The 17,203-nt window shown below is 58.8% G+C and overlaps 2 protein-coding genes across 6 annotated transcripts in view; one reads left to right on the top strand and one right to left on the bottom strand.

Annotated features, from left to right (window-relative positions):
- Nucleotides 1-381: 381 nt before the first annotated feature.
- WASHC1 (WASH complex subunit 1) lies at nucleotides 382-16,258 on the top strand. 2 transcript variants are annotated; one of them, NM_001105406.1, is made up of 11 exons: nucleotides 382-574; nucleotides 3,377-3,530; nucleotides 12,569-12,680; nucleotides 12,888-13,034; nucleotides 13,171-13,307; nucleotides 13,510-13,645; nucleotides 13,803-14,004; nucleotides 14,098-14,262; nucleotides 14,668-14,826; nucleotides 15,641-15,709; nucleotides 15,821-16,258. In NM_001105406.1, exons 2-11 carry the CDS (start codon nucleotides 3,382-3,384, stop codon nucleotides 15,958-15,960), a joined length of 1,416 nt encoding a protein of 471 aa, NP_001098876.1. In that variant the 5' UTR covers nucleotides 382-574; nucleotides 3,377-3,381; the 3' UTR covers nucleotides 15,961-16,258. The 2 variants fall into 2 exon arrangements, with proteins under 2 accessions (NP_001098876.1, XP_059742513.1); XM_059886530.1 differs by having other exon boundaries at nucleotides 482-965.
- DDX11 (DEAD/H-box helicase 11) overlaps nucleotides 16,247-17,203 on the bottom strand; it is a 31,259-nt gene continuing 30,302 nt past the window's right edge. For all 4 annotated transcript variants that reach the window (XM_059887108.1, XM_024992701.2, XM_059887107.1 and 1 more), the window contains one exon: nucleotides 16,247-17,136. In XM_059887108.1, coding sequence (XP_059743091.1) covers nucleotides 17,107-17,136 — 30 coding nt within the window. In that variant the 3' untranslated portion in view covers nucleotides 16,247-17,106. The remainder of the gene's footprint in view (nucleotides 17,137-17,203) is intronic.

Raw genomic sequence — 17,203 nt, 5'->3', positions numbered from 1 at the left:
GTAGTCCAGGACAGATGGTCAGGAGCTCTGAACCCATTAAACCATAACGCTTCCACCGCAATCACAGCTCTGGTTCTGTTTGGATCTGGCGGCTATGGGGCACTTCGCACAGCGTGGTCCTTCTGTGTCTGGCATTTACTATCTAAGGGAGGGCGGGCACTGGGCGGACTCTGGGGAGCTCGGCCCGCAGAGGCCAAGCCCAGAAAACACGGGCAGAGAAAGACACAATCAAGTGCATCACAGAGAAGTGGGTGGAGCGGGACCGGGGGGGGGGGCGGGGGCCTCGCGGGGGCGGGGCCACGGGGGCGGGGCCGCGCGGCGAAGGGAGCGGCTGCGCGGGGAGAGGGGGCAGAGGGCACGGGGGCGGGGCTGCGTGGGGGTCGCGTCTGGCCGCCGGGCAAGGAGGTGCTGAGGGGACCGGCGGCTGCTGGGGGCCCAGACCCGCGGCGCGTAGCCGGCGGAACTGACGGCTGGAGGCGGGGCCGGAGCTCCGGGCCGGGATCACCCAGGAGGCGGAGCGGGCGGCTGAGGGGGCTCGGCGCGTCGCGTCGCGGAAGCGGCGGGCGTAACGCAGGTGAGGGCGCAGGCCTGGCTGGGATGGCGGGACGGAGAGGGGGTGTTGGGGGCGGGTCGCCGAGGGGACGGACGGAGGCGGGAGAGGCCTCAGGGCACGCCGGCCGGGAGGCCCGGGCAGGGTGACTTCCGCCTCGGACGCCGACTGGCCGTGCGTCAGTCCGCTGGGTCCGGACTGGGCCTCCGTACGCGCCGTCGCCGCTCCCCCTTCCCCGACCCGGGGCCCCGGGGAACCCCGACCGGTTTGCGAGGAGGGCCCGGCTCCCGCCCCGCGGGCCTGCCCACCACTGGCCCGGCTCTCAGAACCCTCCCTTTGTGGCCGTCCCTCCCGGCCCCTGGTTGACCCCACAGCGCTATAACCCTGCCTGGGTTCCTGCCCGCAGCTGGTGTCGGTATGCCAACACTTGCAAATTTATTGTAAAAGCAGAATTTGTGAGAGTCGATTTGCTGTATGTTCACTCTCCTTTGAGAATCCACAGTGTTCACCAAGATTCTCTAAGCCGTAGAGTCAAAGGTAGCGTCCGCCGTCAAGGAAAAAAATACTGTGCAAGAAACTACGAGTTACATGTGTGACTTTAAAAGGGAAGAGCGAAATTAACTTAGTAATACGCTTTACTTAGCCCACTGTGTTTAAAGTATGGTCTTTTCAACGATGTCATCAGTATTTAAATTTTTAATGAGATATTTTCTTCGTTTTGGTAGGAAGTATGAAATTCGGTGTGTATTTTACACTTCGACTCCATCTACATTCAGACGAGCATCGCTTATTTCAGGTGCTCAGGAGCCCTGTAGCTTGTGGCCCCTATACCGGATGGCAGATCTGAGGCTCCAATCGTACTCCTTGCCATCAGTGTTTTTCACAGTCTGGCCACTGTCTTTCTGCTCCTCCTCCAAGGATGGTTTTATCTTCCCTGCCCAAACCACTTGCCCTTCCCTACACACCTTTGTTCAGCTGCCCCTTCTCCGTGGGGTGCTCTCCCTGCCCTCTCTCCCAGGCCTGGTAGGGAGACACAGCTTCTGCCAAAAGCTTTTCCAGACTCCCTGACCCCACTTGCTCCTTCCTCATTGTCCCCTAGCACTGGGTTCACAGCTGGATTAGAGCATTAACACCTACTGTTTAATTGTTTTCCAGGCTGTCTTCACAGCTATAGTTGATCAGATAGTTGTTAGACAGAATGAGTAAAAGCTCTGGACACCTGTACTCAGGCTCTGAGTTCTTTGACAGACTTGCTGTTTCCTTCCCGGGGGGCTTTGTGCCTGTTGCACCCCCTGGTGCGTGGACAGACACACATTAAGTGGGTGACTGACCATGAGAAGTGCATCTCAAGATGAGCACAGAAAGTACCTTCTTTCTGCCTTTTCCTCCCTCTGTCTTACAGGTGGGAAAACTGAGCTACTGAACTAAGCTGGGATGCCCAGCAGAGCTGCATCACTGCAAATGCAAAGAGGGGCAGGGGTGGGGGTGGTTTGGGATCAGTTGGCTCCACTTTGGTCACTTGATGATGGGAGGAGAGGTGGGGAGGTGAGGAGTTACTCCGAGAATCCTGACGAGGGTGCTAGGCAGGCTCAGGTGTAGGAAGCTGCGGTGTTCACCACTGGAGAAAGGCTTGGAGAGCAGACTGGTCATCTCAGACCAGGAAGAGTGCTGGCCTCGGAAGGGTAGGAGAGAACAAGCTGGGTGGAAGGAAGAGTGGGGGAAGCCAGCAAAGGGCGAGAAGGAGTAAGCTCCAGCATGGTGAGGATATTGGTGTGAAGCATTGAGCATAACCACTTTTCAGAGGGCAGTGCCATTCTCAGTCTGTGGGATGAGAACTGGAAAGAATCAGAGATTCAGAGAAGGCAAGCAACTTAACCCAGGTCACACAGGACTTGAAGCTCAAACAAAGCCTCCTAAACCCACCCTGGACTGACTTACCCAGCCCCACCCACACTTCTGTTGCAACCTAGGAGAGCAGGTCTGGGCCATGGTGCCAAGCTGATTAATGTCTTCTTCACGGTCTTCTACCGAGGGGCCATGATTAGGCCTATTTATAGGGGCTTGGTGCCTTAATATTCTGCCCGATGCCTCTCTTGCCAATCACATCAGTGCCGTCTGCAGTGATTGCTGCTTTGGTGGCACCAGGGAGCGGAGTTAATTAAAGCCAGTATAAATAGACTGACTCTGCCCTCCTCTTGCAGTTCGAAGGAGGGTTTTTCCTTCCCGTCCACCTCCCATGTGTCCTTCCTTCCTCTTGCCTCCCCCCACCCCACGAGCAGCTCTAATCTGGGAGAGCAGAAGCCGGACATCCCTGCCTCCCGCCATTGCCTGTCCTTTCTCGGGAGCTGGTCCCAGGGACCAGAAGAGGAAGAACCCAGAGTCCATATTTTCTGTGCTCTTGCAGAACCGGTGCCATTTGCTAGTACCTGGCAGTAGACACAGGCAATTCCCCACTGCCCTGCAGTCCATCCCTCTTTTTCACTCCGCAGCCACGGTTTCTTTATTGTTCATCCAGGCTTGGGAGGTTGAGGTGAGATGAGGCAGGGCCGGGGCACCTAGCCAGGTACCATGCACCCACCTTGTGGCAGCCAGTCAGTGCCCTCTGATGCCTTGTGTCCGTCTCTGGTCCTTACAGTTTCCCTTGTTCACTCAACCAGCATTGGCAGAACAGCAGCTCCTGGGAGCCCCCCGACTGCCACCCAGGCTGAAGCCGTGCAGACCATTGGGATGGGGGGCTGCGTGCACGCTCTTCTCCTGCACCTGGCCCTGTGCCGGGTGGGTGTGAGCAAGTATAGGGGGGTCCTGATGCTCCCTTCTCTCCCCCAGGCACCATGACCCCCACGGGGACCCAGCATTCCTTGGCCGGTCAGACCTATGCAGTGCCCCTCATTCAGCCAGACCTGCGGCGAGAGGAGGCCATCCAGCAGGTGGCGGATGCCCTGCAGTACCTCCAGAAGGTCTCCGGAGACATCTTCAGCAGGTGGGTGCTGCTCCCTGGCCCGGGCAGTCGTCTCGCCAGTCCCAAAGGCATCCTCTCGGAGCACCTCTGTGGTGACTCTCGGTCCTGAGGGGGACCCAGCTGGCTTCCCTGTGCCCAGGGGGCCAAGCTGGGTGCCCTGCTTAGAACTTTTTCTTGTAAGCGCTCACTGTTTACCATCCCGCTTAGCCCTGGGGTTCCCCATGCATCCACGGGCCCTGGCGGTGGTATGACTCTCCCAACTGCTCTTCCCTTGCTAGGGTGCCCTGTTCCTTCGCCTCTTCTGCCAGTCAGCCCATGGTTGGTTATCCAGCATTTCTTGTGTGCAAGGCTCTGGGCCCTTTAATAAGGCAGCATCCTTGCCCAGCTGGAGGGTCCGCTCCAGCAGCAGAGACAGACTCTAAGTGATCAGTCGAGTGTTGGTTACAGTTGTGGTAAAGCCAGTCTCTACTGTCTTGCAACACCTAACATTTGTATCGCATTAACCGTGTGCCACCCTTGACCTGAGTGTGCTCACTCATTCAACACTCCCAACAGTTTTTTTTTTTCAATATGTATTTATTTATTTGGCCATGCTGGGTCTTAGTTGCGGCATGTGGGATCTAGCTCTCTGACCAGGGATCAAACTCAGACCCTCTGCACTGGGAGCACAGAGTCTTAGCCCGTGGACCACCAGAGAAGTCCCTCAACAACTTTTTGTTTGAGCTTCTGTTATTTCCACTTTGTCGATGAGGAAACTCTGGGAGAAGGGTCAGGAGACTTGCCTGAGCGGTGGAACTAGGAGTCACACCCATCTCTGTGATAAGAGGCCTGACTTGGTCTGCAGGGTCAGGGAAGACATTTGTGAGGAAAAGCCGGACTGGGGGAGGGGAGATATCGTGAGTGGGTAGGCTGGGGGGAAAACCTTCAAGAAAGGAGGAAGGGCATGAACTAAAGTGGAGAGGGGCCTGAGTGGAAGCCAGTGTGGCTGGAGCAAGGGGCTTCGTGAGGCTGGCAGGTGGCCTCAGTTCCTCAGTGATCCCGGGTGGGGAGTGGTGGCTGTTTGTACCCCTAGCGCTGATCCAGCTCAGCTCTCAGGCTCTTGTGATTTTTCATTCAGTGTTGGTTGAACGTGTGTGCGTGGTGTTTGCTGTTTTCTGCAAAGGTTCCCTAGTTTTGTCCTGTGTAAGGTCCTGTTTCTCTGGTCATGAGCAAACTAAGATGGGCTAGCGCTTCTCCCTGGATGCCCACGCTGTGCTTCCCCGGCTGGAGCATTTGACCGCCTGACTCAGGTCCCTCTCCTGGCCAAGTCTCCCCCACTGTCCCCTGCTTGTATCCCAGACCAGGGACCCCCACCACTGCAGCGTGCAGTCTCCTCCTCCACCAACTGGAACCCCACCTCTTCCCAGAAGCCTTCCCCAGTGGAGGCAGAAAATGGGGCCATTGTCTCCAGACGGAGAGTCCCAACGTTAGATCCACTTGACTCTAATGCCTCTGAGCTGCCTTCTAATGCACATGGCTGCCCCAGGCCCTGGAGAAGGCGATGGCACCCCACTCCAGTACTCTTGCCTGGAAAATCCCATGGAGGGAGGAGCCTGGAAGGCTGCAGTCCATGGGGTCGCTGAGGGTTGGACACGACTGAGCGACTTCACTTTCACTTTTCACTTTCACGCATTGGAGAAGGAAATGGCAACCCACTCCAGTGTTCTTGCCTGGAGAATCCCAGGGACGGGGGAGCCTGTGGGCTGCCGTCTCTGGGGTTGCACAGGGTCGGACACGACTGAAGCGACTTAGCAGCAGCAGCCCCAGGCCTCTCCAGGATGTGAATGTAACTGAGAGTGGGGCCTCATTAAGGGGGTTGACTCTGGAGCGGACTTCCTGGCTCCAGTCTGGCTTCCCCATTTGCTTGCTCTTAACCTCCCTATAAAGCCTCAACGTTACCATCCATAGAATGGCAGTGATAATGGTGCCTTCCTCAGAGGATCATTGTTAAGATGAAATGAATTGAAATGTGTAAAGGAACCGAAGTGCCTGGTGTATAGTAAGCATCCAGTAAATGTTCTCTCTTGTTATCTGGTAACATCATGTCTGCTCATTTGCCGCCTATGCTAGCCCTCCATTACCTGTTGTCAATAGTTATAGAAGGTGTTAGGTGCTAAATATATCCAGGGGTCACCTAAGCAAGAGGACACAGGCCTTTAAAAGCCACTAGTGCCAGAGTCCGGTCGCCCCGCACCTCGTGATGAAACAGTCCGTCAGAGATGCTTGTGTTTCCTCACCAGGACCATGACTGCGTGCCTGTCTGTCTGAGGGGAGCACTGGATTCTTAGCGTGCTTTCCATTCCTGTAGACATCTCCAGGTTCCTCTGCTCCTGGATGGGAGAAGCAGAGGGCAGGAAGGCCATGTCACATGGAGGGGTGGTGGGCTCGTTGAGGCCGAGGGCTGGCAGGGTGCTCCCCTAAACAGCTGACTTCTGGTGGCCCTGCCCCTCTCCCAGCAGGCGCCCGGCGTTCGGGACTGAGGGATACCGATGGTGCATGGCCATGTGGTCCCTGTGCTCAGGGGCTGCGTCATCTCAGGGGAGAGCCACCGGCTGAGCTGATTCTGAGCCGTGTAGCATGCACTGTGTGGGCACCTGGGGATCCAGAGGAGAGAGGAGCAAGACTTAGCAGCACATTTATCAGTTAGATTCCCCAAGCCAACTGAAGCAAAAGTAACCAGTCGGCAGAGCAGGCTTTGGAGCCGCAGGGCTCAGTGATGTCGTGAGGACCGGTTTGCTTTCATCCCCTCCCTACTTGCTGCCTCTGGGTTGGCCCCACTCCCAGACAGGCCTTGCTCTGGCAAGGGGACCAGTGGGCCCACAGCTCAGGTCCAGCAGGAAAGAGCGCCTCCACAGAAGCCCCAGCCTCACGGCGGTCCCAGAGCCATGGCTGGGGCAGCGTGGGGGTAACACAGCGGCTGGCCTAGCCCTTGGTCACATGCCTAATCCCCAGAACCTAGGGTTTAACCTGAAATGTGGGGACCAGGCCTGTGGGAGCAGTGGCATCCCCAGTGGAGGCTGGCTGTGATGAAATGAGGGAGCAGATGGTGAGAGGAACATGACCGCCTGCTCCCGGGTCAGGGAAGGCCTCCTGAAGGGGGGCCACTTGGGGCAGGTTCTGCTGAGGGGTAGGGAATGCGGTCTGCATGGGACCTGGAAAGGGGCGCCAGGGGCTTGAGGCTGCCTAGGCGGCAGGGACCTGAGCACCCCAGCCCAGAAGCCACTGTCCCTGCGGTCCGCTCCTTCACTGCAGGATGGAGTGAAAGTCAGCCTCTGTGTTTGTGCCCCCCACCACCAAGCCCTTCTCATGTCCCCCCAACGCTGGGACGGTCCCTGGTGGGAGGAGTGGGTGAGGGGAGAGCTGGGCCACATCAGGGCTGTGAGGGCTTCTCCCAGCTGGACGGGGCTTTGAGCTTAAGCGCAGGGCTTTGGGAGCCTGGATGGGTTCTGAGCAGGAAGTGATGGGACAGAGAGCTGGGAGGGGTCATCAGGCAGCTGCACAGGGGCCAAGGAGGTGGCTGCGGTGCAGGGCAGGCGGGTAAGAGACACTTTAAAGGGAACGGTGATGGGACATGGTGACAGATTGGGAACGAGGTCGAAGGCGGGGAGGGGGAGGGGACGACAAGGAGTGGGGATGCCGAGCCCTGTCCCCCTATCCCCCAGCTGCCTACGAGCCTGAGGCTCTTCTGTCCTCATGGGCTTTTGCAGTGGGGATGTGACCCCAGCTTGGAATCGCTCCCCTTGAACGTACTCCTCTTGCAGAGAGGAGCCCCCTCGCCTCCCCTCCCCTCCCCTCCCCTCTGTTCAGGCCCAGGCCCAGCCCTTGGCCCCCCTGGAGCCCGTGCCCAGCTCTGCAGGCAGGTGAGCTCATAGGGTATTAGCATTCCGAGCCGGGTCCTTCTCCCACTCTGCTCTGCCGCAGCCAAGTCTACAGAGCTGGAGAGAATGACAAGGACCTTGCAGGCGCCCGGACCGCTCCTCACAGCCCCTCCCCGGCCTCTTCTCCTGCCTAGCAGACCTCCCGCCTTCACCTGCCCCTCGTCACCTGGGAGATGCCAGCCCCAAAATAGCTACCCAGAGACGTCACCTGCTCCACATGACTTAGATGACGTGCAGAGGGGCTGCAGGAGGAGTGCAGTGGACTGTGTGAACGGCGGGTTTCGAGACGGCCCTTCCGGCGGCCCCAGCCTGACCTCTTGCCCTCTGCAGAGCTTTTCCCTTGTCTTTTCTTCCTTCCCCCCACCACCTCTCCTCCCCTCTCTTCCTCCTCACTTCCTCCATCCTCTCCCCTTCCTCCATGCTCCCCTCCTCCCCCCAATTGGCACCTGGTGCCTCCTAGGGTTAGGAGGCCTCAATCAGCCGCCTGCATAATTAGCAGATCGCTCTTAATTACCCCAGCTAGTGGAGAAGATCCAGGGGAAAGCAAGAGCTGCTCAGAGGGCTGATGGCGGGGTGCTGGGGAGGGGAGGGAAGTGGCAGTTAGGGCTGGGGGTCTTCCCCTGCCCCCCACCAGCAGCTGACTGGTATGATGCTGGGAGCATCAGCAGCCCCAAGGGAGCCCTGGGCCTGCCTGGCTCCATAGGCGATCTCCACAGAGGGTTGTGGGGATCAGCTTCAGCTTCGGAGGTGATGGGACAGGCAGCCCAGGCGCTGTCCTGGCCCCCTGGGGGCCTCGTTGACCTTGATCGCCTCACGCCCCAGGCCCTGGCAGAGGAACTCTCTGCCCTCCACGGTGCTCCCTTGCAGTGTGCCGTGTCCTTGTCTGGAGTCTGGAATGTTCTTCTCCGGGTCTACTCAGCACTGCCTGGGGCCCCTCACCCCACCCAGTCTGTGGGTGGTCCAGGCAGGTGTTGACCATGTTCTGGGGACTTGTTGGCTTGTCTGGGTCATGAGACACACATCACTGACTTTGACCTTTATGGCAGCTCTCCGATGTAGAAGTTACTAGCTTTGCTTCTCATCTGAAGAAGGTGGGACATGGACCAGTTAAGTGACCTGCCCACGGCCATACTGCTCCTGTCCCCAGGGCTTGGGGACATGGCAGCTGTCTGTCTCCTTGGAAACAGGCGTGTGTTGCCTGATTTCTCTCTGCCCCAGGCTCTGAGCAGACCCGCTGAGCCTGCCCCTCCCTGCTGGGGTCCTGGTGACACTGTGCGGACGCAGCTGCAGGGATGAGCCTGGAAGCTGAGCCGTGGGGTCTAGATGAGGAACAAACAAGCCACCCTCTTGGCACCGTCTTGTTCACAGTGGATGTTGCTGATCAGTCCTGGCTCTCGGGCCCCACCCCACGTGCCCCCGCAGGCCTTCCTTCCCAACACTGCCTTCCAGCCTGTCCCTGCCATCAGGAGAGATGACCCGCCAGCTGAAACCTCTTCTCTCACCCTTGGTCTGAGACTGGGCTGCCTGAGGCCTTTGCAACAAGCAGGACATTACTTAGATAAGAATAGAACTCTGGGAATTTCATCTTCCGTCCTGTCCCTCACAGGAGTCCACCCCGGAGCACCCCGACAGTGGGCATCCGGCTGGAGTCTGATGGCTTCCCAGGCCAGACAGTGGTTTACGAGGACGTTCTCAGCTGCAGCACTGAGGTCTGCATCCGCGTCACACACACTGCTCCTCCCCCCGCCACGGACTCTGATGCACCCACTCTCTGCAGTGACAATTGCTTTCCCACCTGACAGCACTGGCGGTCTTCTGGTATCGGAAGGGAGTTACATTCTCAGTCATCTCATCTTTACGGGGATGCTTTCCTCTGCAGCACTGAGGTCTGCGTCCATGTCACACCCACTGCCACCGCCACCGCGGACTCTGATGCACCCACTCTCTGCAGTGACAATTGCTTTCCCACCTGACAGCACTTGAGGTCTTCTGCTATCTGAAGGGAGTTACATTCTCAAAGTCATCTCATCTTTAGACCGAATGTCCTTCACTTACCTTGTATGACGTGAGCTTCTCACTGCTCACCTTGCTCCTCACCCTCCTCTGGACGTTCGTTACCTCGTCACGTCTTACCTAGCTGCTGTGTTCCAGGTCAGGCGCTGTCCCAGGTGCTAGTGATGCAACCGTGACTCAGGCAGAGCCTGTAGCCCGGAAGGGAATTCAGGGTCCTTTTAACGTGTGGACCTGGTTTGAAGGGGACACGGCTGTGGGTGAGTGGGATGTCCAGGAGATGAGCTCATGAATCCAGGGCTCTGCTTCCTCTGCCGTGCCTCCAAGAGAGTGGACGTCCTGTTTGTTGAAAGAAGGTGGGAAAGGAACATGGTGCCGTGTGCTCCACGCACTCACTTCCTTAGTCCAGGTTGCCATTAGCGCCTAGGTGACCAAAGTCGTCAGGTCCTCCTTCACCTGAACTCCTGCTCAACCTCTATCTGCTGCATTTGTGCACTTGGCTTTTTAAGCCTGAGTGCTGAGCTTCATAGTCATTCTGTATCAGTGTCACCTTTCCTGGCCTTTCAGCTCACGTGGGTCTTGATTCCGCCATGCAGACCTTTTGGGGGCCTTCTCACTGGATACTCCAGCTTCCTCATCAAGCACTAGGTGAGCTGTGCGAGGCCCTTCCAGAGACCTTTGTTCACGACTGAAATCAGCCCACGGTGCCTTCCAGGTGCTGCTGTTCCCTGGCTCGCTCTGATTTTTCCTATGTGTGCTCTTCTCCAGCCCCCAGCTCCATCTCGTCCACAGGACTTTGTGAGAAGCCATCAGCATCCTTGCTGACTCAGGCTGTACTGTGTAAGGTTTTTCCCCTCATACAGCAGGCTAATAACCCTGTCAGAAAACGCTGTAAATTTAGAACAGTGCTGGCCCCGGGGATCCACCTCTTCCATTTCAGATTTCTCAGGACCCTGTATTTAATAATCCATTCCAGAAATTTGCCAGGGCTCACTGTTAAGCTTGATGTCTGCAACTGTGAGAAATCAGACAGAGAGCAGGCTCTGTCTGTGTCCAGTTCTGACGTCCACCCTCTATGCCGCCGTTACGTTAACTGTGAGGTTGCTTCATCCCCCAGCAGCATGGGGCTGAGCTGGGAACTAGAGGAGATGGCCTGTGTGCAAGTAGAGAACCCGTCCTCCCTGCCAGAAAGTGGGCCCAGACAGGTCACTGGTTCCATATCTCCTGGAAGGAAGCTGTGCCTTTTGTTCTGGTATGCGTTGCTGCCCCACTCAGACCAGCCTGTCAAGGAAAACTAAGCTGGTTTGGGTACATGCTTGGAGCCCATCCTATGCGTCCCCAAGCCCCTGCACACGAGCGGCCACAGGAGTAATCAAGGAGACTTCATCGGGGTGGAGACCCTGGGCTTGTGAAACTGGCTGATGAGGGCTGGTAAAAAGTCCTTGAGTTCCCTCGCCATGTGGTCTCTGACCAGAGACCACGGGCCCTTCTGCCATCTACCAGCTGTGGCCGTGGTCAGGGGCTGGTGTTCCTGGAGGTAGGGGGACTCTTGGGCAGAGGGCACCCTGGTGGGGTGGGCTGGGGCTCCTGGGAAGTGAGAAGAACCTTGTGCTGCTGAATAGTGAAAGTGAGGTGCGTGTGCATTTACCTTGGGGCATGTGGTGTTGGCCATTCAGTGACCACAGAGGAGCCCTTCAGGTGCCCGGCACAGTGCCACGTGCTGGGAACACAGCAGAGAACAGAGCCCCAAGTGCAGGAGCCCCCAGGCAGGAGACACGTGGCGACAGGTGGTTCTTGTTCAGTTGCTAAGTCATGTCCAATCTTTGTGACCTCATGAACTACAGTATGCTAGGCTTCCCTGTCCTTCACTACCTCCCCGAGTTTGCGCAAACTCACATCCATGGAGTCACTGATGCCATCCAGCCATCTCATCCTCTGTCACCCCCTTCTCCCCTTGCCCTCAGTCTTTCCCAGCAACAGGGTCTTTTCCAGTGCATTGGCTCTTCACATCAGTTCAACATTGACTTCTTTTAGGATTGACTGGTTTGATCTCCTTGCAGTCCAAGGGACTCTCAAAGGTCTTCTCCAGCACCACAGTTGGAAAGCATTAATTCTTTGGTGCTCAGCCTTTATGGTCCAGCTCTCACATCCCTGCATGACTACTGGAAAAACCATAGCTTTGACTCTGCAGACCTTTGTTGGCAAAATGATGTCTCTGTGATGGTGACAGGTGGCAGTGTGTAACAATAGAGCCTACTAGGGGTTGGAAAGTGACAGTGAGTTTTAAACTCTGTCTCCGGGAGGCTTTGGCCAGGGGCTGAGTGGAGTGAAGGACCAGCCGTGTGGGGAGACGGCTGGGCCGTATGACAAGGCAGCGTTGGGCATATTCAGGAACTAAAAGGGTACCCTATTGCCGGAGCCCGCTAATCCTGGCAAGGGGAGGGACAGCCCTTTGGCAGCCCACCCACAGCTGTGAGAACCTCAATGGGGACTAGGGTTTACCCAGAGCCGCCTGCCCTGAGTCAGGCGGTTCCTTATGGACAGCTCTGGGACTGGAATCAGGGCCAGTCTGGCCTGTTGCTCAGTCTCGCTAAGCTCTAATTTCCTCCATGTCAGTCATGAAGATTCTGTCTCTGCTCACCTGGGCCTGAGAATGAAAGCCCTGGTGGGTGGGCACTATATCCTTTCAGGTGGCACGTACAGGTGCCAGCTTGGTGCCAGGGTGATTGCCTGTCCCTGCCCAGAGCTCCAGGGAACGGAATATAGTCTGTTCCCAGACCGTTCAGATTGGATGGTTCTGATCGAGGGCACTTGGGCAGTTCCAGGGTCAGCCCTGACAAGCAGGATATCGCCGTTTTAAGAGCCCTTACCTGAGGGCTTCCCTAGCGGTCCAGGGGTTAAGACTGTGTCTGCACTGCAGGGGCATGGGTTCAATCCCTGGTCGGGCACTAAGATCCTGCATGTTGTGGGGCGTGGCCAAAACACAAAATTCAGGCACAAGCCCTTACCCGAGTCCTCGTTCGCCTGTTTGCTGTTGGAAACAGAAGGGGGGCCAGAGGCTGCAGGGGCTTGGGGAGGAGCCTCCAGCCCTGGTTATTAGTTTTTGTTTTGCCTTTTTTTTTTTGGTGGCAGGATCTCCCAGCGAGTAGAGCTCAGCCGGAGTCAGCTGCAGGCCATCGGGGAGAGGGTGTCCTTGGCCCAGGCCAAGATCGAGAAGATCAAGGGCAGCAAGAAAGCCATCAAGGTAGCAAGCGTGTAGCTCTGTTCTCTGGCTGGTTGGTGGTCCCCAAAGTCCTCTTCTTTCCCCTCTCCCCATGCCTCTGAAGCTGCCGGGTCCCTGCTTCCGCTACCCCTCAGGTTTCCTCCTGCCCACAGTCCCTCCACCCCAAACCCAGGATGGCTGGAGCTTCTCAGGCCCCAGCAGGAGTGACCAGACGCCCTGTGTCCACAGGTGTTCTCCAGCGCCAAGTACCCTGCCCCTGAGCGCCTGCAGGAGTACGGCTCCATCTTCATGGGGGCCCAGGACCCCGGCCTGCAGAGGCGTCCCCGCCACAGGATCCAGAGCAAGCACCGCCCCCTGGACGAGCGGGCCCTGCAGGTCTACGGGGGTGCCCTGCACCCTGGGGGGAACTGAGGCCCCAGAGGATTCTGACTGCTGGGGGAGTGGGGGGAGCACTTTGGCCTGGAGCCGAAACTTGCCTCCCTCAGTCAATTCCCATCTCCCCACACCCCAGGAGAAGCTGAAATTCTTCCCCGTGTGTGTGAACACCAAGCCAGAGCCTGAAGACGAGGCTGAGGAAGGGCTGGGCGGACTCCCCAGCAACATCAGCTCTGTCAGCTCCCTGCTGCTCTTCAACACCACCGAGAACCTGTGAGTGGGGGCGGGGGGGCGGGGGACCGGGGGGTCTCCAGGCTCAGGTGCAGCAGAAGTCTATGGCCCGGGAACCAGGAAGCTCGTAAGGCCTGGGAGGCCATAATCCTGACTTGAGCTGTGGCCCTAACGATGTGAGAAGGGTGGTCCAGCCCGAGGGCCGAGCACAGGCGCTGCATCCCCTGCCCTCTGCCTTCTCCAGGTACAAGAAGTACGTCTTCCTGGACCCCCTGGCCGGTGCTGTCACCAAGACCCACGTGATGCTGGGGGCCGAGACAGAGGAGAAGCTGTTCGATGCCCCTTTGTCCATCAGCAGGAGAGAGCAGCTGGAGCGGCAGGTGGACGGAGACAATGCCTGGGTGTGGGGGAGGTGTGGCCCCCCAGTGTTGTCTGGACCAGGGGTCTGATGAGCCCCCTACCCGCCCAGCTGTGCTTAGGGGCCTGGGAACCTCCAAGGCCCGTTCCCTGGCTCCCCTCACCCTCCCAAACCCACAGGTCCCAGAGAACTACTTCTACGTGCCCGACCTGGGCCAGGTGCCAGACATCGACGTACCGTCCTACCTGCCTGACCTGCCAGGCGTGGCCGACGACCTCATGTACAGCGCGGATCTGGGCCCTGGCATCGCCCCCTCTGCCCCTGGCGCCATTCCCGAGCTGCCCACCTTCCACACGGAGGTGGCCCAGCCCTTCAAGCCAGGTGGGCCAAGAGCTGGGGACGGACTGGGGTGGGCGCTGCCCTGCTCAGCCTTTTGCCTCCTAAGGTACCTGACACTCTCGATTTCTGTCCCAGACCTCGAGGATGGGGTGCTGACGGCACGCCCACCGCCCCCGCCACCTCCACCGCCTCCCCCAGCTCCAGCCGTGCTGATGAGTGTCCCCCCACCTCCGCCCCCGCCACAGGCCCCACCAGGACAGCCCGCCAAGGGGGACGACAGCGGGGGTGCATCCCCTTCAGGTAGGGGCAGTCCTGGGGCGTGTGGGTGGGGGAGGGGCGCCTCCAACTTCTGGATCCCTGGAGGGGTTTCTGTAGCTTAAGTGGTCATCAATTCTAGATTTTCAGAATAGTTCTGATTTCAAAATCACATTTTCCCAAGTTCATAAAGTAGTGGTTCCGAACGGTATCTGTGGGGCCCTGAAATTCTAACCTTCCGGGTAGAGGGAGCCTGGACCCCCATTCCCCTTGAACCAGGTGACAGGGCTGCTAGTAACCATGGAAAATACAGCGAGAGTCCCCGCGTGTGAAGACACACCCTTCAGTGGTGTGTCTCCCGGGCTACCTCGGCACCTACCCTGGGTGGTGCTGGCCCACAGCCTGGCTCCACCCCAGCAGCCTTTCTTCTTCGCGCCTTCCACCCTCCAGCCCCGGTCCAGGGAGCGCCCAAGGAAGTGGTTGACCCCTCCAGTGGCCGGGCCACTCTGCTAGAGTCCATCCGCCAGGCCGGGGGCATCGGCAAGGCCAAGCTCCGCAGTGTCAAGGAGCGCAAGCTGGAGAAGAAGAAGCAGAAGGAGCAGGAGCAAGGTGAGTCTGGACCCGCTGCAGGAGGGCGCTCTGCCCGCGTCTCCAGGGGCTGTGCAGGCTGCCCCGGCGTGTGTGGGCCCCTCCTGCCCGGTGGTGGAGCCTGCTTAGACTCGGCCAATTGTCCAAGGAAACAGGGACTAGGGATATTTTTAGAGACGGGGACCTGGCTGTGTCCCACTTCTCGAGGCCCCTTGAGGCTCCAGGCTACGTCAGCTGTGCATCCAGTGCTGACAGATGCCACGTCTGGGCCCAAAGCAGCCGTGCTCTGGGATCCCAGCCCTGAGTCATCCCCGCTGTGCTTCTGAGCACCAGCCGGGGACCCCGGGGCAGGCTCCTCTGTCCAGTGCTGCTCCCTGTGCCCGTCTCAGGACAGTGGTGACTCTGCTCCCTGTGCCCGTCTCAGGGCGGCAGCAACTCAGCTCTGTGCCCGTCTCAGGGTGGCGGCAACTCAGCTCTGTGCCTGTCTCAGGGCGGCAGCAACTCCACTCCCTGTGTCCGTCTCAGGGAGGTGGTGACTCTGCTCCCTGTGCCCGTCTCAGGGCGGCAGCAACTCTGCTCTCTGCCCATCTCAGGGCCGCGGCGACTCCGCTCCCTGTGCCTGACTCAGAGCGGTGGCGACTCCGTTACTCAGTGGTCACCTGCTTCCCTAGTAACACTGACCAGTGCTCCAGGAGCTGTGGTGACCTGGTGGCTGTGGAGGGGCCAGGGTTTTGACAGTGCAGAGGACCCCAGGATTGAGCCCCGGGGTGTCACATGGGCTGGACTGAGCCCACCCCGTGTGCCTTCACCTTGTCCCCGTGCTTTCCCACTGCAGTGAGAGCCACCAGCCAGGGCGGGGACCTGATGTCGGACCTTTTCAACAAGCTGGCCATGAGGCGCAAAGGTAGGAAGCAGGACCCCGGTGCCGCCTCCTTCCTCACGGTTTTCAGGTCTCTAGGGCCTGGGTGGCCTGGTGCCCCAGACCAGCTCCTCACTCCAGTGTCTGCCCTCCCAGGCATCTCCGGGAAAGGACCTGGATCCGGGGCCAGCGAGGGGCCAGGGGGAGCCTTCGCCCGGATGTCAGACTCCATCCCGCCCCTGCCTCCCCCACAACAGCCCCCGGGCGAGGAAGATGAGGATGACTGGGAGTCCTAGGGCTGGGCTTACCCTCCCCCAGGTCCCTGGGTGCACCACACCCCCGTGCACAACAGCTGAACCGGCTCCTTGGGGGACAGGGTCATGGAGGACTCTCCAGCTCTCTTGCTGGGATCTTCAAGGAGCAAGGAGGTTGCTTTCGGAGGCCAAACTGGGGAGAGGGGGAGGCATAGTGGCGGGGGGCGACCTCTGCCTTTGCTCCAGCCCCCTTCACCAGCGTGTGCCCCTCCTCCCTAGAGAGACTGCGGTAAAACAGTACATGAATCAATAAAGAAGTGATGCAAGATGCGAGCCTAAACCAGCAGTGCACTTTTAATTAAGGAGCCCTAGCTGTGCAGACGCCGCTTGGAGCTGGGGCCTAGGTGGCGGGGGTGCGTTGCACGGAGGGAGGGCTGTTTCCACACAGGCAAGTGTCTCCCTGATGGACACGGGGTCTCTAAAAATAGCCATGCTGAGAGCCTAATGGCCCTCGGCATAATTGCTGATGTCAGGGGAGGTGGTGTCTTGGCGTCTGCTCCGTGGCTGAGCGGGAGGCCCTGGAGCCAGGCCAGGAGGAGGATCCTGCTGGCAGGGCCAGGGGCAGGTGAGGGCCAGCAGTGTGGGAGGAAGTGAAGCCGGGAGGTTGGGGAGCAGTTTAAGGACTTAACGGTGGCTGAGGGGACCGGAAGCTGGGGCAGAACGGCCCTGCAGACACCAGGAGGTGGGGATGGATAACATTCTGAGTTTCCGAGGGTGAAAGGTCTGGGACAGCTATTTCAGTGAGAAAGGGAGAGGCTGGAAGAGCCATCTCACCTTTGAGAATGTGGATTCTGCGAAACAGGGCAGGGTGGCTGCAGCCTCCACAGCCGCTCACAGACCAGCCAGGAATCAGCAGGCCCATGAGCAGAAGACAGACTCCATCCAGGCAGGGCAGCTGCCCGGGGGTGAGCCCAGGAATGGTGGGGTCACTGTTTCTTCGGGGTCAGCCTCGTTGTCTCCTGCTGGCTGGTCCACCTATTCCTGCATACTGGCAGCCCACTGAGTCCCAAAGGGGCTCCCACAGCAGTCCCTTCTCAGGCAGGATCCCTGCAGACCAAGCTCATGATGAAGTTGCCCATGGGCAGGTAAAGGGAGGGCCTGGCGACCAGGCAGCGGTGTGACCACCAGTCAGCAAAGGCCAGCTTTCTCTCGATGGAACTGCAGAGAGGGAAAGACCATGACACCAGACTGGGGCAGGGGCGGGAGAGTCTCAGGGAGACAGGAG

The sequence above is a fragment of the Bos taurus genome, chromosome 5 (assembly GCF_002263795.3).
Source record: "Bos taurus isolate L1 Dominette 01449 registration number 42190680 breed Hereford chromosome 5, ARS-UCD2.0, whole genome shotgun sequence".
NCBI classification, from domain to species: Eukaryota; Metazoa; Chordata; class Mammalia; order Artiodactyla; family Bovidae; genus Bos; species Bos taurus.
The sequence above is the reverse complement of the archived record's forward strand: the minus strand, read 5'-3'. Positions and strand labels throughout refer to the sequence as shown.

Excerpts from the sequence above, each read along its gene's own strand:
- WASHC1 (NM_001105406.1), top strand. The coding sequence starts at position 3,382 with ATGACCCCCACGGGGACCCAGCATTCCTTGGCCGGTCAGACCTATGCA. Across the intron at positions 12,681-12,887 it reads GCAGCAAGAAAGCCATCAAG|GTGTTCTCCAGCGCCAAGTA; the intron begins GTAGCAAGCGTG and ends CTGTGTCCACAG. Across the intron at positions 14,005-14,097 it reads GGCCCAGCCCTTCAAGCCAG|ACCTCGAGGATGGGGTGCTG; the intron begins GTGGGCCAAGAG and ends TTTCTGTCCCAG.